Below are 22,981 nucleotides of genomic sequence, written 5' to 3' on the forward strand. Positions count from 1 at the left end.
CTTGAGAGAATGAGGGCCATCAACAAAGTCATATCCTCCTAGCTTGTATTTGGTGTATTGATTTTTTTATCAATGTGTAGGACAGAGCATTTGTTGGTCGAGATTTACTGTTTCCTAGTATGATTTGATTGCTTATTGTACCCTATCACTATTATTAAGTGTTGTACCTCATGATTCTTCACTCTTGATAAATCATCTTTTATTTTATGTATACTGAGAGTATTTGCACCAAGACAAATTCCTTGTGAGTCCAATCATACTTGGCCAATAAAGAATTCTATTCTATTCTATTTGGTCAGTTTCTGACATGTGGAATATGGTTTGGTTGCAGTGAATCATAGGGCTGGAAGCAGGGATGGGATTCAAATTTTTTAACAACCGATTATGTGGGTGTGGCTTAGTCAGTGGGTGTGGCTTGGTGGTCATGTTATTGGCAATATCACTCACATTGAGGCATGCATCTCCTCGCCTGGCCTCTCATGATTGTGGGGATGCTGCAACAGTAGTAAGTGTGAAAACGGTCATAAGTCACTTTTTTCAGTGCCATTGTAACTTTGAATGGTCACTCCACACAAGCAAAGGAGGGTGAAAAAACTCCAGAGACATTTCTGAGACAGGAAGTCTAGTCCTGCCAAGAATGTAATAAGGGTTAATGGAGAGGCAGTTTCTGTAAGCAACACCAGAATGTTTCCTTCCTGCCTTCCTTACAGGATTAGGTCAGTAATTTCTTCTAACAACTGGTTCTCCGAGCTGCTTAGAATGTTAACAACTGGTTCTAGTGAAGAGGTGCAAACTGGTAGAATCCCACCCCTGGCTGGAAAGTATCTTTGGGGTCTTCTAGTCCAACTCCCTATTCAAGGCAGGAGTCCTTATACCTGCCAGGTTAAATAGTCCAGTCTATTCTTGAAACTCTTCAGTGATGGACCACCCACACCTCTACGAGGCAAGTTGTTTCATTGATTAATTGTTCTCATGCTCAGGAAATTTTCCTTACTTCTTTAATGAGCCTCCATCCATTGCTTCTTGTCCTAGTCTCAGGTGCTTTGAAGAATAATGATACTAATGTACTATGTCTCAATTTCAACAACATTAAGTTGCAGCTAGGGAATTCAGAGAGTTTGTTAAAGTGCTGAAGTTGACAAACACTGCCCTAAAATGGTGCAGGGATAGATTCTTATTATTTCCAACAGTTGAAAGATTGTTAATTTATACTGTGTGTGTATATATACAAATTTCAGTGCATCATCCAGCAAGGCTCAACCAAACCTGGAACTCAGGAAAGGCTACAAAGTTAGATAAGACCCCCATCCCTGGGAGCCTGACAGCCAATGGGATACACTTCTTGCACAGGAACAGGGAACACTAAGGCAGGGCTCAACAGAGGGTATATAAGTAGGGCTGGGATTCAATTTTTTTAACAAGTGGTTCTGTGGGTGTGGCTTAGTTGGTGGGTGTGGCTTGGTGGTAATGTGACTGGCTGGGCATGGCCAACTCAACATTACTCACATCGAGGCACATATCTCCTTGCCTGGCTTCTCATGATTGTGGGGATGCTGCAATAGCCATAAGTGTGAAAAATGGTCATGTCACTTTTTTCAGTGCCATTGTAACTTTGAATGGTTACTCGACACAAGCAAAGTACCAGCAAAGGAGGAAAAAAAACTTCCAGAGAAGTTCCTGAAACAGGAAGTCTAGTCCTGCCAAGAATGTAATAAGGATTAATGGAGAGGCAATTTCTGTAAGCAACACCAGAATGTTTCCTTCCTGCCTTCCTTACAGGATTAGGCCGGTAATGTCTTCTAACAACCGGTTCTCCAAATTGCTTAGAATGTGAACAACCTGTTCTAGAGAATGGGTGAGAACCTGTAGAATCCCAGCCCTGTATATAAGGGTCTCTCAGCATCTTGGGTGGCCCTTTTTTCTCTTTTTCCTTCACCTTGGAGCATGTGATCATCCTTCTTTGGGGCTTTGAGCTATGTGGTCCTGTCTACAATTAAATCATCTTTCCAAATAGCCTCCATGTTTCCAGTGTGTTTTTTCCCACTTGGAACTGAACCCAGAAGGATATTTCTTCCAACAGGTTGTCTGAATTATAGCTTTTATTCATTAGTAAGCTAATTCTAATAAAGGGAAAGTGAAATGAATTCTATTCCTAATTATATTTGTTCATCATTAGGGCGTTATTGTGTGCAGTTATGTGAAAGTAAGCTTACTTTCTTGAAATCACTGGGATTTGAGAGTAAACAAGCATTCTACAAATCCTCAGACTTAGGGATATTTGGCATCTTGATTTGGTGTAGCAGATCAATAATAGTTATGCTAATAAGTATGTTCACAACAATAGTTATTATAAACTAAATGCAAATGAAAATCCATTTCACAAAAATAAGTTAGCAATGCTACAAAATAATTTACTTGCTTAGAAATATTTTTGTTAGATCATAGGCCAGATTCATGCATTCTATTAAGCCAAAGTTTAAGATATGTTGAGTAAACTACAATCATAGGGTTGTATAATATGCAGAGACAGTGACAAGACAATTTCTCTGTCATACACACATTGCAAAACTCTAAACAAGACAGTGATATTATATGGGTAGGATCCTTTTTATTTCTTTATTTCTTGTTTTTCTATGTGAAAACCAGGGTGCTGCAGTGTGACAACCAGGGTGCTTAGAAATGGGACATAAAGAATATCTCTGTATGGATTTAAATTCACCAGTGGAAATACTAGATCTATGAAACCAAACCAAACAGACCTTGGCAGTCAGCATGATAGTGCCCAATAAGATTTGCTTAGCACCTTGATTTATTTAAATGCTAAGAATTATGATGCCAGAAAGACAAAGGCTTTCATCAGGAAATGTATAGCTCAACATACTCATGCATCAAGTTTCCTCTTCCTGGTTGCATCACAATATTATGACTGAGGATGGCAAGGAGTGTTTGATTTATAAACCTGCTCATATTAATCCCTGTGTTCTCTTTCTTTCATTTTGGGTTTTGTTAGAATGAGTACAGCAATCTTTATTTTTTCTTTGGATTTTCCTCTTAGATCTTAACACGAATGTAGCTGCTGAAATATGAGGATTTTCATTCTTGCTTCTAAATTCTAAATTCTCAAACAATAATCATGGCTCAGTAGCATGTAATTTTGTAATTCTCCAGCTATCTCAACCGAGAAAGTGCTAGATATGTCTGATGGCGATTGTGACACAGCAACCCACCAACACTTAAACCAATGAATGACTCATGAGTATTATTTTCCACATTTTTGCTGCTACCGAATATAATAAGATATTACAAAGAATGCTTGTACAAAATCAAGCTACCGTGCCAAACTCATTACAGTAATATACCAGTACAAGTGAATTATCTATGAATTCTTATACAACTACTTTAAGAAATCAGAAAATAAAATTTGAGACAAAATTAAAATACAAACAATGAAGATTATGGAGATGGAAGCTAAAACACATGAAGAACGGTTGCAGAAATTGGGTATATCTAGTAGAATGAAAAGAAGGACTGGGGTGACATGAGACAGCAAGTCTAGTCCTGCCAAGAATGTAATAAGGGTTAACAGAGAGGCAGTTTCTGTAAGCAACACCAGAATGTTTCCTTCCTGCCTTCCTTACAGGATTAGGCCAGTAATTTCTTCTAACAATCGGTTCTCTGAACTGCTTAGAATGTTAACAACCGGTTCTAGCGAATAGGTGCGAACTGATAGAATCCCACCCTTGCTGTCAACCTGCAAAAGTACCACATCCAAATTTCTGCTCACTTCAAAACCTGCCAGAGATTATAAAACAACAAGGCAGTGGTAAAGTTAGACATATTTTAAACCAGTGTTTAATTTTTTTTAACACAAAGGAATTTTGGATACCATCATTTATATTAAATGATTGAAAAATCCATGTGTTTCAGTCTCAAATTCCAAAACGATCCCTATCATTCTCACTAATATTAAGCACAAGGATTCTATCCAGTAACTAACTTGTAATATAGCTGGCTGGAAGAACAGAGGGGACTTGATGGGGTACCTCTCTAAATTTGTATTCATAGCACTCCAGCTGACCTGGCTGACTACAGATGAAAAGATTCTTTTACCAGGTTTTGGATCCCAGACTTATTCCTGCAAAGAAATATGAAACTAAAGGAAGGGCATCAGGAGGATTACCTACACTTGCCAAGGACAGAAATTAGTTTAGGAAATAGATAGATAGATAGATAGATAGATAAAAAGAAAAGAAAGAAAGAGAAAGAATGAATGAATGAATTCTTTATTGGCCATGTATAATTCTTTATTGGCCAAGTGTGATTGGACACACAAGGAATTTGTCTTGGTGCATATCTTCTCAGTATACATTAAAGAAAAGATATATTCGTCAAGAATCATAAGGTACAACACTTAATGATAGTCACAGTAAGCAATCAAATCATATTAAGAAACAGTCAATATAAATTGTAATGATACAAGCGACAAAGTTACAGTCCTACAGTCACAAGTGGGATGAAATAGATGAAAGAAAAAATGGGAGGATTAATAGTAATAGTAATGCAGACTTAGTAAATAGTTTTTTTATTCTCCCTATTATTTAGGTGTAATATTTGCATATAAATTCTCTGAACTGGTTCTACTGAACGTTTACTACCACACACATTTTTCCTTTAATAATTGGGTGAACCTAGAAAATCTAAAGATCAATTCATATCACCTTAAAGCTACTTAATTCTAGCAAGAAAAATTAATGCCAGGGTGGAGTTCTCCTTACAATAGTCTGTACTCCTGGGAATTATCTAAGGATTATTTCATAAATGAGACACCCTGATTCTAGAGACCCCAAAAGAAATACCTCGGGCTCACAATTAGTCTCTTTAATTTATCAATATAAGCTCTATATTTTAGGAGGTAAAGAATCTGGTTTTACATATATGTTTTACATACCATTCAGAATAACAGAGTTTAAGATATCAGTGCTCAGACATGGAGTTATAGAGCATTAAGTTTATTTATTTATCTGTTAAATTTATTTGCCCCCTATTTTGCCATGGGGCTACTCTAGGCAGCTTGTAATAATAAAAAGGAAAAAAGGAATATAAACAAAACAGAAGTAAAAGAATAGAACCCATGAAATAAGGAACACAATGAGAATACATAAATATGAGGACCCAGTTGTTGGGGGCAATATGCTGACTCTGTAAACCACCTAGATAGCGCTGTAAAGCACTGTGAAGCAGTATATAAATCTAAGTGCTATTGCTATATTGTAATCAAAAAAGTGGATGGATGGAGATCAGAAAGATCAATATGTTTTATCCCTACAAAAGCAGATATATATACAAATACAGGCCTTGAACAAACAGCAATCAGTAATTTACAACATGGAAGCACATGGAGATGGGGAGCAATACACCCCAACAGGGCCTCTTTTATAATACAGCCTCTTAAAGTAGTAGCAGTCAAAAAAGCCCTGATGACTCATTACTACTATTGCATTACAGCATTACATCATTGTAGCATCATTACAGTATTACTGTAGTATTACAGTACGGAGCTGGCATCGTGACAATACGGCATGCGAACTCGGAGGTCTGAGATTGCCGCCGATATCTTTGCCCCGGACGGTTCAAACGGATCTAAACCGTCCCAAAGAGACGGCGAAAGTGAAGAGCGCATCCTGTTGATCCCGGGGACACTGCAAAGTCCCTGGTAGATCCAAGAGAAGCTCTTCTTGCCAGTGGCAAAGAGGCAGCCATTAAAGCTGCTGAAGTTGGAACAGCTCCGAAATGGAAGAGGGCAGAAAGAGAAAGTGTGCCAGTTTGGTGAGAACTTTTTTATTCTAAGACTTGAAAGGAAACCCTAAGGAAAAGAAAGAATCTGTAAAAGTTTTGACAGAAGTGATTAAGCAGCGATTTTAAACGGAAATGTCAAAGTAAGGTTTGTTTTTTTTCTCATTGTTGGATTTCTATACACGATTTTGTATTTTGTATTTTTTTCCTTTTTTTGGTAATTTTTATTACGTTTTGCTTGGGAAAGGAGCGGGAAAGTGAGAGCAAAGAAACTTTGTAACACTGCCAACTAGAGGCTTGAAAATGTTTTATTTCCTGTGATCAGACGAAGCTGAGAAAGCTGAGAAAGCAAGAACTGAGACTCCTTTTCAAGGACATTGCTCTGTGATAAGATAGAGGGAAGAGCATGGGAGAGTGTTATTGCAGGTGCTCTTCTGGATTTCTATCAACAGCTGGAGCCAGCTGTTGAAGCTTACGAAAAGAAAAGGTGATAAGTCTTTGGAGAAGAGAGTTATAATAAGAGCCTTGGATAACTAAACAAAGTGCAGTGTGCCCTTTTTATTTTTTTTTAAGTTGTGCTACCCCTCCTTATCAGCTTTACTGTATTTTTTAAAAAAATCCTTATTCTTGTAATAACTATTTGGGTTTTTGGCCTGGTTAGAGTTTGTTTTTGTCTTTTTTGGGGGAGGGGGAAGTCCAATCTTCATGTTTGCTTTTTATTTTAAAGCGAAAGCCTTAAAAGCCTTTTCTCTTTTTTTTTTTCCTGGCATTTTTTGTTTTTCCACCCATCTTTTTGGTTCATGTTTATGCACTTTTTTCTATTTGAGACCTTTCAATTGGGCTAAGGTGTTGAAGAACCTGAAGAATTTTTTTCCTTCTTTTGTACTTTTTAAGTCTTTTTCTTTACTTAACTACTGATTGGATTAAGGTTTACAAGAACCTGAAGAAACTTTGTCTCCCCCCCTTTTTAATTACTATTGGGCTTTCTTCTCTCTACCATTTTTATTTTTTACCTTGGATTATAATTGGCTACTTCACAATTGGATTAAGGTTTAGAAGAACCTGAAGATTTTGAATCATTTAAAATGAGTAGGAAATTTACAGCTCCTGGTTCCTCAACTTCTACTTCTGCCTCCCCACCATCTGGAGGACAACGTTCAATGCAGACAATGTTAAAGCAAGAAAAAGAACAAGTGGCTCTGCAGATGATTATGCAAGGAATCCAAGATATTAAAGCAAGATCAGACTATTGAAAAGAGAATAGAGAACATCGAACAAAGTACAGAGAATATTGAACAAAGAACAGAGAACACTGAACAAAGAACAGGGAAAACCAATGAAAAAGTGGAGAACATTCAACAAATGATGTCGAAGTATGACAAGAGATTCCAAAAAATTGAAGAAGAAGATAAACAAAGAGACCCTGATAGTTTTATTTAAATTCTCTAAGTTTGGGGCATGAATATAAAAATAATAAAGGTGAGATGAATAAATATATATGAATTTTATAGAGTGGAATATAAATGAGCAAATGCAACTCAAAAAAATTAATTATTTCCTTTTAAAAATTTTAAAAAATATAGTTTGTTTAAAAGAAATACATACTAGAAAAAACATACAAAATATTTGATCTGAAAAAAATTGAATGAAAAATTTATTTCAGTGGCAATCAAAAAGAGAAATGGCATTGTTCTATTTATAAACTTCCAATTACAATCAGAATTGATACAGACTGATGATTAACAACCACTGCAAAAAAGATTGTAAAATTGGGTCTGATCACATGGTGACCCACTTTACAATCATTGTGACATGTTGATAACTGTGGGGCTTAATTATGGTTGTCACTCGAGGACTACCTGTATCTAACGTCCATAAAGTGGACATACTGCCAAAGACCTTTTCTGCCCATAACTCAGAGATGGTATTCAGCAGGTTCTGACCAGTTCTGAAGAACCAGTAGCAGAAATTTTGAGTAGTTCGGAAAACCAGCAAATACCACCTCTGACCAGGGGTGGGATTCTACAGGTTCGCACCTATTCTCTAGAACCGGTTGTTAACATTCTAAGCAGTTTGGAGAACTGGTTGTTAGAAGACATTACTGGCCTAATCCTGTAAGGAAGGCAGGAAGGAAACATTCTGGTGTTGCTTACAGAAATTGCCTGTTAACCCTTATTTACATTCTTGGCAGGACTAGATTTCCTGTCTCAGGAACTTCTCTGGAGGTTTTTTTTCTCCTCCTTTGCTGCTACTTTGCTTGTGTCAAGTGACCATTCAAAGTTACAATGGCACTGAAAAAAGTGACTTATGACCATTTTTCACACTTACAACTGTTGCAGCATCCCCACAATCATGAGAGGCCAGGCAAGGAGATGTGTGCCTCAATGTGAGTGATGTTGAGTTGGCCACACCCAACCAGTCACATGACTACAAAGCTATGCCCACCAACTAAGCCACACCCACAGAACCGGTTGTTAAAAAAATTGAATCCCACCCCTGCCTCTGACTGGAGATTTTACAGTATCCTTCCCCTGCCATGGCCACCAAGCCATGCCCACAGATACGGTAGTAAAAATTTTTGAATCCCATCACTGCCATAACTCAATAATAAGTAACATTTAAATGAAAAGCCAGTTCCTTCGAAATTTAGTAAAACATTGTTGCAGAAAGAAAAAGTAATGCAAGATTACAAAAAGAAGTTGAATTTTTTTGGCAATATCTTAGTAAAGGTACATTTTTGTTTCTTTAAAATATTATCACCCTTTCAAGGAAAATATCTCCTTTTTATAGTTTAGAATAATATAGTTGAACATGTTCGGGCATGTTTAAATTATCTATGTAATAATATTTCCATCCTGTAATTTTAATATCATCTTTTTTCTCTTTTTCTTTCCCCAGTTTATATGTCAATCGTTTCCCTATCTTATTTGCAAGTTCAAAATTCTCTGGTTTTGCTTATTTTACTGAAGAACACAGAAAAACAAAATAACGAAAGGACGCCTAACAATGAGGGAAGTTTGTGAAACCATAAAAAGTAAAAATGGAGACGCACAGGGACCAGTTTACCATCCTCTTATTCTATATTATTAAGACTTGCAAAAAATAATGAATTATATTTTACAGACTGAAAAAACAGTATGGATGCTAGTATAGCATTAACAACTAAATAAGGTCATGATTTGACTTCATGAAAAAATTAATGATATTGAATAATAATTACTATAGGGTACAGGTGTCAAACTCAATCACGTCGTGGCATATGATGAGGTTTTTTTGCCTTTGTGGAGCTGGGGTTGGCATGGCCTGAGTATCACACATCAGACCCATGGGCTACCAGTTTGATGCCCGTGCTATAGGATATTTACTATAGTTTTAGCCAAATGAATGAAAATAATCTTACTGGACTTTATTCATGAAAATCAATGTGAGTTTTTAGCTAAAAGACAGTTGAGAGACAATATTAGAATTTTTTTGGATATTTTTATATATCTTGAAGAAAACAGTAAAAAAAACAAGCTGTGAAGATACGGACTTTGGCAATGATTTTATTAAATGGTTACAATCTATTTATACCTCAAAAAAGGACCAGAATTAACAAAATAATGAAATAACAGAGAATTAACAAAATCTTGTGAGATAAAGAACAGGATAACATAAGACTGTTGTTCTGTCCTCACAGACTACACGTTAGTCTGTGTGCAGCTCGACATACAGCTAAACCCACCTATCCTCCAATAAAGCAGACCTTGTGGGTAGATCTAGATGCTTTATTGAAAGAACAGGATATGGTGAAACTGGGGAAAATAGGTACACATACAATGAAAACCAAATACAAGATAGGCAGTATTGAGTTACTGCTGAACATAACAATTAATAAATAGAAGTAATTTAAATCTCACCCGCGATGCTCTGTGTGTGGAATGTGGATTTGTCCTTGGATGACTATGTGCTGCAGATTAAGATGGATTTTTCTTTATGCTTCTGTCTTCTCCAACTGCTAAAGGAAATGAAGCCTGGCTTCTCAGTGTGCACTTGTTTTGAGAGTGTGGGCTGAAGAGTAAAGGGGTTGGGTCAGCTTCAAAAATATAATTGGTATTTGTCTATCCAGCCACTAGAGGAGGTTAGAGAGCAAGAACAGTACATAAAAATTATATGCTGGGGCATGACAGATATCTTCCCTCTGTTATTTGTATTAGTTTTGGAGGTATTGAATAGAGATATCAGAGGAGAGCATTTCTAGAGTGAGGATTAAAAGTAATATATATATATAAATTATGCACATTTGCTAATGATCTGATCATAAATTCAGAAGGTCCTTTGGAGGGAATTGAAATATTAATGAAAAAACTTAAGATTTTGATTCATTAAATAATTTTAATATTAATAATCAGGGCATTTGGAACAGAATTTAAAACTGAATTAAATTTGCAATTCCCCAAATGTATCTAGTCTTTCTAAAATCTGACATGGAGCATGAACAAGTGAGTTTATGATAAAACAGGATAAAAATTTTAGATATAATTTTTTGTTGGAAAAGTGGAAATCCTGTAGTTGAAAGGATTTAAATACACATTATTTTAAAATCTAAAACAGAATTTTTTAAAACGATGTACTGATATACAAAATTATCTACTGGTAGAATATATAAAGGTATTTCAAACTTACGATGGAAAAGTGGACACCATGAAGGGTCTTTCATGATGCTTGGTGGATTTCACAAAAGCCAGAAAATTTTGGATTCAAATACATACAAGGATTTTTAAAGACAAGGATTCAACTGAAACCAGAACCCTTTTTGTTAAGATCAATGGGCAGACAAGTAGGAAAAAAGCATGGCACAATGTTTTTGTTATGATTATTGCTGCGACACAGTTATATACACAAAAATGAAAATATTCTGAAATACAGAGGAATGGTTGATGAATGTAATGGATCTAGTAGAGAGTAACCTCTTTGCTTAGAGAAAGATCAACTACTACATTTATTAGAGATTGACACTGCTTAATGGAATTTTTGCTGAAAAAAAATGAACTGATGATTTCTGGATTATTAAAAAAAGGCAGTTTATGGGAAAAAAAACTTAAGAAAAATAGGGTATAATATAAAAAAGCCTAGAACTGCTGTTAAGAGGATCAGAAAACACTTATTTCTTCTTTTCTTTTTACTTTCTTTTTATACTTTTTACTTTTCTACTACTTTTCTCTGTTTCTGTTATCTTCAAATCAATATTTGTATTTTTACTCTATGAAAACCAACAGCACTCACAAATATACATATAATAGTAAGTCCCTCTTCCCTCTTTGTATGATTTATTAATGCAGCCTCTACTTGGCAATGGAAATATCTTTGTGGATTGGGAAGGAGACTCAGATCTATTACTTTTGTCCTGAGATAGAGCCACTTTTAGGAACAACTTGTAAAACACTAATTCATGTAATATATTTACTGGAAAGTTGGGTGACTGTCAATTGATTTAGTGATGTTTGAGTCCTATGTTGTATGGTGGTAAAATTACATGATAAATACTGGCATAGCTCAAGGTAAAGATTGACAGTAGAATTCCAGGCAGAGAAGTCCCTGAGAATTGAATATGATTGAATGGAAGGGACCTCCCCCCACCTCATCTAATAGTAGTAATATATAGAACATTTTAAGAATATCTTGTTCTTTATTCTGTCTTAATGATTTGAAGCTTCTTTGCCTTTTCTTTTTTTCTTAAAAAAACATTGCTTTGCATTGTAGCTGTAATATCTTCAGTCATCAGCTGGTGTTGCTCAAGATTCAGCATTGGAAATTAGGCTGCAGAGTTACAGTTCTTTCAGTCAGCTGCTTTCATTTGGCTAGGTATTTCTTAAATCTGCCCATGAATTTTGGGCATATTTAGAATCATACCCTATTGGTTTCAGGATTTTATTATGATAATTGACATACTGTGAACATACTCTTAAAAGAATTTACACCAAAGTTCTTACTCTGTAGTCACCAACCCTTTTGTAACTCCTAAATTGCTTGCATCATGAAATATTTTTGTAAAAGAAATATTTAGACATCATTGTCATTTTCTATTTGTAAGCATCCCATGCGTTCCCTTGGCTTCTTCTAGCTTTTCCTTATACTTCAAAGGCCATTAAGGTAGAAAAGATGGGATAGCTGCTTGATATGCAATTTGGTAAGGCTAGCAGCCCTTGACCAGAAAAATATCTGATGTGGAAAAAATTAAAAGAGTCATATCTCAAATCAGGCCATGATTTGATTTACCTTAATTTATTGACTGACTGGCCATATCCTTACCATTAAGGTAAGCCATAGATAAGGTCTCCTTTGAGTCAAATGCAATCTTCCCATCTAGACAAGTTGTGTGAAAGACTTGTAGTCTGTAATAGCAACAGCTGAGGTGTTATGTATGGTCTGCTATTTTCTCATTGTTGATTTGTTCTGGTCTGCCTATGTAACAATATCCCCATGCTCAATCAATTAGTCTCCATTCAGCTGCTTTTGGAAAAATGCCTATCTATCTACTAGTTTTAGTGGCTTTTTGGTTGAAATTAATTTCACTAGGAAGGCGTATGTATGTTTTCATAAAATATACCTAGCAATTTTTATTTTTATTTCTATATTTAGGGGAACTATTGAGTTGTAAAAAGATGTATGTTTAGTCTGTTTGGGAAGAAAATGGAATAGAGCCTCTTTTGAAACTTTGCTTTTGTTATTCAAATAAACACCATATTTAAAAAAAAATAGAACAGAAATAAGAAAGTTGTAGAATTCAGAGGATTACCCAGAACTTATGGAAAAGATAGTATTTTTATCTGGTCCAAGCAAAGAAGCAATGCAGATGTCATATAACATGACAGACATCTTCCTTTATCTCTAGAATTAGGCTCACTCCCCTCCAACTGTTTGTGTCATTTATATCCTCCAAAGATATGGCTGTAAATGTTTGAGAATTTGGAATTAATTTCAATCATTCTCAATAGCAGCCTATCATGAGGGGTTCCTGTTGGAACCCAAATTGGGGGAACAAAGAGCAATTCTTCAAAAATGAAAGCAGCTGTCCCCATCAACTCCTGAGGAGGTATTGAAAGTATCCTTTTCAGCTGGCTGACAGCCCATTTGCATATTTCAGGAACCAGCTGTGTCCCCTCCAGCCTGATGAAAATCCTGAAATTTTAGGTGAAACCTTATAACGGATATCTATGTCAGTGTTTGTTTACCTCAATGTTAAGGTGTCAATTCTGGGGTTGAAGCCAATTCAGGAAACTGGAGTCCACACAAAAATTACTGAGGTTAACAAACACTGATCTAGATTCCATCTTTATAATTCCATCTTTATAACTATGGAAAGATAGTTCCATAGCACTATATTTAATCTTTGGATTAGGGGCTCATAAACAGAAGTTCTCCACTTCCAGTTCAAACATTTTGGTGAAATAATTTGAAAGAATGTAATTGTAAATCACAAACTTAAAGTGAAGACTGAAATTCTGTACATAGAGCAGGGGTATCAATCTCAAGGCCCATGGGCAGGATCCGGCCCATAGGGTGCTTAGATCTGGCCCACAGGGCTGGCCCAGAAATAGCAAAGGACTGGCCCATGATGCCTGTTAGTGAAAACGGAGCTCAATATATGTTTACTGAATAAAATACATTATGTTATAATACAGCCATCAAAGAAGATGCAATCTATTTCACCCTTCTTACAGAGCTCATCACATTCTTTATCTAGGAATTTCATATTTTTTTCCTGGGCTCCTCTGACTTTATTGTGGTCAACTACAAATCTCTTGCCTTCTTTGGTGATCAAGCCAGCATCTATAAATGCGGCTGTGGTAATGGCAGCAATGGCACATAGACCAACGCCATATCTTATGCTCTGCATAGCGACATTTGTTATTTCTAATCAATGGTATTCTGTCTTTCCTTTTGAAGTAGAGGGCACGTGTGTTTGGTCTAAGGCTTCTTTATAACTTTTTTTAGAACCCATTACAGATCAGTTATCACATTCACAGGAAATGAGACCAGCAGTATTAACACTCTCAGATAAAATAATTGTAAACAAAAAGAAAAAAAAGACAAACCTTTCAAAGGAAACAAATAAAATGCTTAAAAATTATAATATTTATGTAGTTATTTGACAAGCACATCTAAATTATATAAAGTAACCAAAATATCTTTATAATCCCCAAGGCATGTCACAACTTTTGACTATCCCTAATGTCTGGAAATTGAAAGCTGAAAAAATTGACAAGCCCTACGTAAGGACCAGATTGTCCCAGCTACTCTGTAGCTACCAGCAAAATAAATGCAGAGAAATGTTTTGCTACCCTTATCAACATCATGTAATCCCCGATATGGGTTCTTACATACACTGTGTGCAAAATTATTAGGCAAATTATATTTTGAAGGATTAATTTTTATTGAAAAACTACAATGCTCTAAGACAATCAAAATGTTAATAACCCTCAAACCTGACTATTTAAGAAACTGAGATTTTGGCTTTCTTAGAATATCTATGTGTGCACAATTATTGGGCAATTATTAGTGTGCAGAATTATTATGCAACTAAATGAGAAATGAAAATTTGCCCATCTCAATCAGCAGTGTATGGCAGCAGCCAAAAAAAACCAGTGCAATCCTAAATTGCATTAACAGAGGGATACAATAAGATCAAGTGAGGCACTAATAGTCTAGTGAAGAGAAGGACCAGGGGAGACATGATAGCAGTGTTCCAATATTTGAGGGGCTGCCAAAGAGAGGAAGGGGTAAAGCTATTTTCCAAGGCACCTGAAGGCCAGACAAGGAATAATGGATGGAAACTGAACAAGGAGGTGTTCAACCCAGAAATAAGGAGTAGTTTTCTGACAGCGAGAACAATCAACCAATGGAACAGCTTGCCTTCAGAAGTTGTGGGAGCTTCATCATTGGAGGTTTTTCAAGAAGAGATTGGATTGCCATTTGTCAGAAATGGTGTAGGGTTTCTTGCTTGTGCAGGGGGTTGGGCTAGATGACCTACTAGATCCCTTCCAACTCTGTTAATCTAATCTAAAGGGGTAGAGGGAAACAATGTTTTGTAATTATGAAGTAGAGAAATACCATTGCATATATTTATAAATTCTGTAATAAAGTTTGGGTCACTTTAAATATCTTTTTCCTTGCTTTCAGTAATTTTTAATCTTTTTTTCTTTCTTGTATATTTTTCATGTTTATTTTTTAACTTTGGAAAAGTTTCTGTCTATCTACTTATGCATGCCCTTAGCCTCTGTTCATGTGCTTCATTTCCTAGAACACCCATGGAACATCTTGTGATTGACCCAGAGGGAAAATTTCATTGAAGCTCAGCCACATACTCATCCCAGGCTGTGACCAGCCTCAGGTGAACACTTGGGGCAAACTCTAAGCTCTCTCTGGAATTCTACCAGCTCTATCGTCACTGGGGTCTAACAGGCGAGGTGGGTGCTTAGAAAGTGATACATACATACATACATACATACATACATACATACATGTTACCAAAGCATGTTAGACTTACAACCATTTAATATAAACCAATCTACCATGCTTTTCCAAGAAGACCTAGACCAACTAGTCATAGAAAAAGATAAAATAACAATGCCCTTCGTTTCACCTTTTACAACAAACAGCAATCTTGCATAAGAAATGCACTTTCTGTGTAAATACATATGTAACAGAAAATAAAACAGGTCAGGAGAAAGATGGAGATCACTAGAACAGACCAGTCACATTTGAATGCCACAAGAATCACAATTCTCCAGTCTTGGACTATTGGCCAGAGCCTATAAAGTGGCTGTCAAGATAAATATTAACTCAATCTGATTTACAGTTAACACATCTGACAGCCAACACAATGTAGTGCTTGAACCGATGGCTCTAGTGAGATCCAGTTTAAAGTCCATCTTCAATCTCTGATCAATCAATCTCTCTCGATCTAGGCTACCCCATAGGGGCATTGTAAGGAAAAGTGAGCAGCGGGAACATGGTAAATACCATCTTTAGTTCTTGAAGGAGAAGCGGGATGTAAAACTAGAAATTTAATAGATAAATCAACAGAAATTACATATAGTTAATGATCACTCTATCACCATTATTTTCCCAATCCCCCAAACTAATTTGGTGAAAACACTGCAAAATTTTTGGGACCTATTGCCATGGCTTTCAGTGTACACAGGGGGCTCTGTCGATGTACAGGTAGCCCTCAATATATCACCCTTAATGATTATTCAAAGTTAAAATGGACCTCCTCAGAGCTACTTACAACCTGTTTTCAAAGTTACAGCTGCACCTCCCCCACAGTCACATGATGACATTTTAGGTGCTTGGTGAGTGACTCACCTTTAGGTTTTTTTTTGCATGTTTCTGATGTTTGCTTCAGGCTTCAGACAAAAAAAAACAAACAGCGATTGCTAATGCCTGTGGTGTTTGCTGCATGGCCTCAAAAAAAAAAAAATCTTTAAAAAATTGGGTTGACACATAATGCCTTGATATATGACCATAATGACTTATTACCATAATTCTGGACTCATTTATGGTCATAACTGAGTACACTCCCCATGCCTGCCTGGATAACTCAGAACTCACTTAACAGGAAGTTAAAACAACAGGTATACTTGGTAAACATGACTGCACTTTGATATCACAAAAGTCAGAGCAGTGTTTGATTGAATCAACTAGCTAACAGACCACTGTCCTTTAAGAACATATGAAAGGAGACAAAGGTGTCAGGGTTTGAGACTGTTAGGCAATCCCATTCCGGTAGCAATAAAATCAATAGAGCACTAAAAGGAAAATAGTTTTTGTCTTCGGTATGGATGTCTTCCCTAGTAAGTAGTAAGTAGCCCTGATGAACCCATGTGATTTGAACAAGAACTTAAATTAAATAGGCTCCATCATGATGTCACTACGTTCAACCTTCCATTTTTATCCTAACATAAAACAAATCAGCCCCCATGTCTAATACCAACATAGATCCGCACCTGTAATCATCATTGTATTTTACTTAATCAACTTTAATGGTAAAATAGTAAGAAATAGCAGAGTCTTTAAAAACTTACTCTGAATAATGACAAAAGTGAAGACAGCTGACATTTTGGATAACAGCGCAAAGCATGTACATAGACTGTCATGCAACCAAATGATTTGTAGAGCATTAAATAGAGCAGTATGATGATAAAATGTAAAAGGAAACATTATGAATGATGACAAAATGTCAATTTTAAAATATTTTTATGCTGCTTAAATAACTATATCTCAAATATTATGTATTACATATTATGTAAATAATTAGAACATGCAAAGACACAAAAACTTCTTAAATTATCCTAAAATTGTTCTTATTTCTAACCTTATTTTTATTTATAAAACAGATATTTTGAAAAAATAGGGAAAAAAATCATAGAAACTCACAATCAAACCATTTTTATTTACCCAAACTGGTAGCATACAAATTGGCAAAGTGGTAGTTATTATCTGAAGCAACAGATGATGCAAACAGATTAAATCTTGAAGGGAAAACTTTGTAATGGTTTCATCTGATTCATTTCTTAATTGAAGTTTTAAAATTTGACATTCATAGATGTCACTGCAGATGAGTGGTGGACAAACCGTCTGTCAAGAAGTATTTATTATCTGCTTAAAATATGACTCATACTTATTTGAGAGGAGAATGATCACCACCTAAGTTGGTGGTTTTAAAACTTGAATTAGATAGAAAATCAATGGAGCTTCCAATTTATACTAAGGATCTGGACAAAAAAAGTTTGAAATAATGACTAGAAAGGAATAAAACTCATTTGGAATCCAACTGCACAAAGCTAGATTTCATTCATTCATTCATCTAGACATCCACCTGTCTGGATGATTTAAGTACTCTACTTTGTACAATGGGTTGGACTAAAACCTCCAAGATCCCTTCCAGGCCTCTTTGACTCTGATTCATTTTAGAGCTGCTTTTCTCTGAACTGGCATATAACATTACTAATTACTTGTCAGCATAAATCACTGCACACTACAGACCAATGCTTTCAGGTGTTCAAGTTAGTGGTGACCATTCTAGAGCTTTGTCACACAAAAGAAAATGACAACTATTGAATGCAAATAATAATATTTAGTAAAGCTTTTTTGTGGACTGGACATTTTTTAATTTTTATGGTCCTATTGATAGGACTCAATAGTGGGATAGAGCAGAATATGGAGACAAATTGTGGAACTCTTTGGAAAATGGGGGTTTGTGGTACAAAATGGTAACAGTCCGTCTTCCACTATTTTAAAAATATATGGTAGTTTGTTGCCAATATCCCCTGAACTATACAAGCAAAGGCAGAAAATCTGTCCAAACCCAATTTTATTACTCAGAATTTATTATTCTCCTCCAATTTCCTAGGTTTTATTTTGGGTCTTGTGTTTTAAAACCCACTTTTCAACATTAAAATCAAATCTTATAGCATATTCTCCTTCCTTTTTACCTTCTCCTCAAACATTCAAGGGTAATTTTTTACTAGTCTTCTACAGTTAGATTTAAAGAGGCTCTTAGCTGATGGAAGTTATTACATTATTTTATATTGAGGTCTCTGGATTTTAAGGATGCTACTTGTTTGGAGGGTTTTCAGATGTAACTTGAAATATAGTTGTCCTAACAAAATGGGAAGAATGCTTGGTGAAGTGGAGTCTGTTTACCCGTTTTTAGTGTTTGTGTTTAGAGAAGTTAAGAAAAGATTCCACTTGTCTATAATTCCTCCACTCACTATCCACCCCCAATTTATTAGGAAGAAACTGCTGGGAAATTTACAGGAATGAAGCATCATTATTTCAATATAGACCCTCTATTTTTCTTTTTCATCCAGCTGAGGAATTGTGATGGAAGTGTTGAACTTAAATCTATTGTCCTGGATATTAACATATTAATACTGAACCCAGAAAATATGGAATAGTTAATACTTGGTACAAATCAAAGAGGTTAACATTTTATTTTTGGAAATAATCTCATTCTTTATGTATCAAATCTACTAGGGGTTTTTTTTTTGAATGTGGAAGAATTATTAATTTCATTCCTTAAATATGATATTTGCGTGTTATCAGTGGACCAACAGCTGTTCCCTCTGTTAATGAGCACTCAGGATTTGTTGAATTGGTATGATAGAAGAAAAGGGAAGCAATTGACATGGCACTGCCATTTATAGCAACTGCTTAACAATTAACAAGAACCTCAGTGAAATATAAGATAGTACAATATTCAGCTGAATGTTAATAAGAATCCTCTTCTTACAGAAACAGCCTGGTGAAGCAAATAAACAAGAGCAAGATTTGATATTAATCTTCTGAGATTCACATTAAGCAATTTTTACCTTAAAGTTTTGCTAATGGACAGCTAAAGAGGCCATATTATTTCTTCCTGCCAAATCTGCTACTAAAGGCTCACCTATCATAAGTTGCTAAAACTTAGTTTTAATTGGAGTATTCCATATAACTTCATCTTTTTCCGGAAACTGTAGCAACTTATTAAATAAGACTTGAATTATTTATTGTAAGCATCACTTGAATCTGATTCATTTTGTAGAGTTTGGCTTCTATTAAACTCCAAAGATTCACTGGAAGAAACAGCAAAAGTAATAAAATATAAGATTGCAGGTCAAAAGAAACTGGAACGTAGTGCTTTTGGTGAATTAGGTGCATCACAACACAAGAACAGCTTTGGCTTGGCTAATATTCTTAGATTAGGAATCATCATACAGTGGATTGTTGTAGTTTCCCCAGGATCCATAATCATGGTCCTCAAAAAGTCTTCCATATGAAGAATGCCTAAGAATGAAAAGAAACAGTATTTTACTTTAATTAGCCATCCTTTTCACTGTGCCTTCATCACCAAAGTTTCTCATTATCATATGCAGAGTAAGACAGAAATTATTAAACATCCTAGTACATGAGGACAGATATGATATTGTTGTTAATATGGAAACTTGGTGAGATGAAACCCATGAAGGGAATATACAGCTAGATGGATCTAAATTATTAAAAAAAACCAGACCTAATGAAGGAGGGAGTGGACTTGCATTATATAAGAGAAATAACTACATCTCTACAGAAATACAGCAGAATCATACTGGAAACTCTCAAATGCGTTTGGGTCAATATAAAAGGAGAAAAAGAATGTTATTGCTCTAGGTGAACTATCCTGTCAGAGCTGAAGACGCTTCTCGGATGAGAAGTGAAATATCTTCAAAAGAAAAACAAGAAAGACAAACAAGTTGCCTCCTGAAAAAGCACCTTTCGGATATATATATAGAGCCTTGGTGGCGCAGTGGTTAGAGTGCAGTACTGCAAGCTACTTCTACTGCAATTTGCCAGATCGAATCCCACCAGACTCAAGGTTGACTCAGCCTTCCATTCTTCCGAGGTGGGTAAAATGAGGACCCAAATTATTGGAGGCAATATGCTGACTCTGTAAACCACTTAGAGAGATCTGTAAAGCACTTAAAAATCAGTATATGTCTAAGTGCAATTACTATATTGCTATATGGTAGGCCACCTAACCAAACAGAGGAAATAGATGAACATTTTGTTAACCAATTAACTAAGCACATCATGATAGTAAGGGTGTAAGGGGACCTAACTTTATATCAATTGGGAAACAAACTCTGTACCTAGTGGAAGATCAAATAGATTCCTGACAAACCAAGGAAAAAACTTGTCTCCCAAAAGGTAAAGAAGGAAAAAAGAGGGTCAGCCATACTGGATTTAATTCTCACTAACAAGAGATGAAATGGTAGGTGTTGAAGTTACAGGAACCTTGGGGATGGTTGGGTAGTGATCATGCAATACTGAAATGCAAGGACAAGCAATAGAAAAAGTCAAACTAGAGTTTACAAAAGAGAGCTGATTTCAATAAACATGGAGAGAGCTTGAAAAGGATTCCATGGTTGAGGACCCTCAAGGGGAAAACAACCCAAGAACCTAAAGAAAATTTGAAAACTGAAATTATAAAAGTGTGATCTAGCATAATTCCAATGACAAAGAAAAATAAGAAAACTCAAAGCAACATGGCTACACAAAGAACTCTCTGATAAAATGCAAGACAAAAAGGACAAGTATGAAAAGAGAATAGAGGGGCACATAACTAAGACAGAATATCAGCACATAGCCTGAACCTTGGAAATATGAAGTCAGAAGAACTAAGGTTCAAATGAACTAAGAGTTGTGACAAAAGTCAAAAATAACAAAAAAGATTCTTTCAAAAAAACAAGGAAAAAGTCAAGGAAATGATTGGTCCATTATTGGGGGAACATGGCAAGAAGGTGGTGAGAAGCAAGGAGAAAGACAAACTGCTTAACTTATTTTTTAAAATCTCTCTTTACACTAAAGGAAAAAACAGTCCAATCTATCCAAAAATGCAGATGTAAAATGAGAAAATGCAGATTAGGAATGCAAGTCAAAATAAGCAAGAAAATGGTAAGAAAACACCGGTCCATTCCAGAAATTCCAAATCACCAGAACCAGATAAGGTTCTGAAGAAATTGGCAGATGTGATCTCAAAACAACTGAACCATATCCCAGAGCCCGGGGAACTACCAGATGACTGGAAAAGGACTCATGTAATTCAGAAAGGAAAAAAATGGATCTGGGAAACTACGCATCTATCAACCTGATATCAATACCTGGAAAGATTCTGGAAAAGATAATCAATGAATCTGCAAACACTTAGAGACAAATAAAGTCATCTTTGGATCATTAAAAGATCTTGATGGGGACTTCCGGTTGCAAGGCTTCAGCGGTGGCATTAATCCACGATTCTGCGGGTCCCTGCTGCGCTCGCTGCTGAAGTACCCCCGATCCAATTGGATTTGGGGGTTGTCGCTACCCCGGAGAGGTAGTGGAAGATAGAGGAGACCCGGGAAGAGGTCTGGGGACATCGCAACCCCTTTCCCCAGCTGGTTAGACTCCTTTTTCCTGAGGCGGTGGAGCGGCTGTCAGTAATGGCAGCCACAAAGAGATCTTCAACCAGACAAGACTTGTGCAGGAGGAAGAATTAGAAAGAGAAAGTTTTTTGGCTGAACCAGGACATTAAAATACATTTAAACACCCTGGAAATCTGACTCTTTGATTGATACATTTGTTTCCAAAAGAGGCTATAAAAGCGGTGGATAAAAGTGCTGAAGGGAAAGTTTACTCCCTTCCCTTACGGAGATATAAACGGACATTGAAAAAACCTGCTTCTTTACAGAAGGTAAAAATAAGCTCTTTGTTATAACTGGGAAGGGAGAGGACTAGAATATCTTTAAGAATTTGTTGGAGGAGATGCCTTGAAGATTACAAGACCAGAAATTAACTGTAATAAGGCTTTAAAATATATTTTGGGATTTTGCCCCAGGAGGAGAAAGTGCAAAGAGAAGAAGAGGAAATATTTTGTATCTGTTTGGATTGCTTGATAACTTTGGAACGTTTGGAAATTACTTTAAAATTAAAAACATTTGGGTTGTTCTTTTTAGAAGAAGAAGAAAAAGCTTTACAATGGCACTATCTGTGGATGAATTAAAAATGGAATATGAAAAATTAAAGAAAGGAGAACAAGAAGGCAAGGATCCTTTGGGAGCTGTCTTCCACTTTTTAGAAATGGCGATTTCTACTTATCAGCAACTACATGGGGAAGAAGGAGAAGAAGAAGAGGAAGAAGCCATCTTTAATGGACAAAAAAGTTCAACTAAGAAAGAAAACAGGAAGAGGGAAGGATAATTGAGAATCTAAGATTTAACAAAACAACCAAGAAAGAGAAAAATAAGGTGAAAAAAAGGTACAATGTTAGAAAGCAAGAGAAAAGAAATACAACAGAGAGGGGAAGTTAAAAAGACGGAGGTTGGGGGGGGGGGCAAAAAGGCCAGACAGGAGAAGAAAGGGAGAGAAAAAGGGAAAAAAAGTCACAAAGGCTTGAAACAAGATGCCAAAAAACAGATTTTTTTCAGAGATAAAGGGTAAAGCATAATTAAAGAAAGATTCTGCAAGAGTACATAAGATAGTATTGTAGTATTTGTTTTGAAATAGTGTATTGGAATATTATATGATTTAATAAAATATTAAAATATTAAAATGTTTAATAATGATAGATTTCAATATTCAATAAAATATTAAAGAGAATGTGTAAAATGATTAATGTTTATAGTTTAATTTGTCATTGTTTTAAAGT

The 22,981-nt window shown here is 35.8% G+C and overlaps 1 protein-coding gene across 1 annotated transcript in view; it reads right to left on the bottom strand.

The window, feature by feature from the left end:
* Positions 1-17,213: 17,213 nt before the first annotated feature.
* The window catches only part of PARM1 (prostate androgen-regulated mucin-like protein 1), a 40,405-nt gene continuing 34,637 nt past the window's right edge, over positions 17,214-22,981 (bottom strand). Inside the window, exon 4 of the mRNA XM_087917855.1 lies at positions 17,214-19,605. Within this exon, the coding sequence (XP_087773981.1) occupies positions 19,521-19,605 (85 nt within the window). The 3' untranslated portion in view covers positions 17,214-19,520. The remainder of the gene's footprint in view (positions 19,606-22,981) is intronic.

Source organism: Pseudonaja textilis, chromosome Z (assembly GCF_049901715.1).
Source record: "Pseudonaja textilis isolate UNSWEBS1 chromosome Z, rPseTex1.2, whole genome shotgun sequence".
In the NCBI taxonomy this organism is placed as follows: domain Eukaryota; kingdom Metazoa; phylum Chordata; class Lepidosauria; order Squamata; family Elapidae; genus Pseudonaja; species Pseudonaja textilis.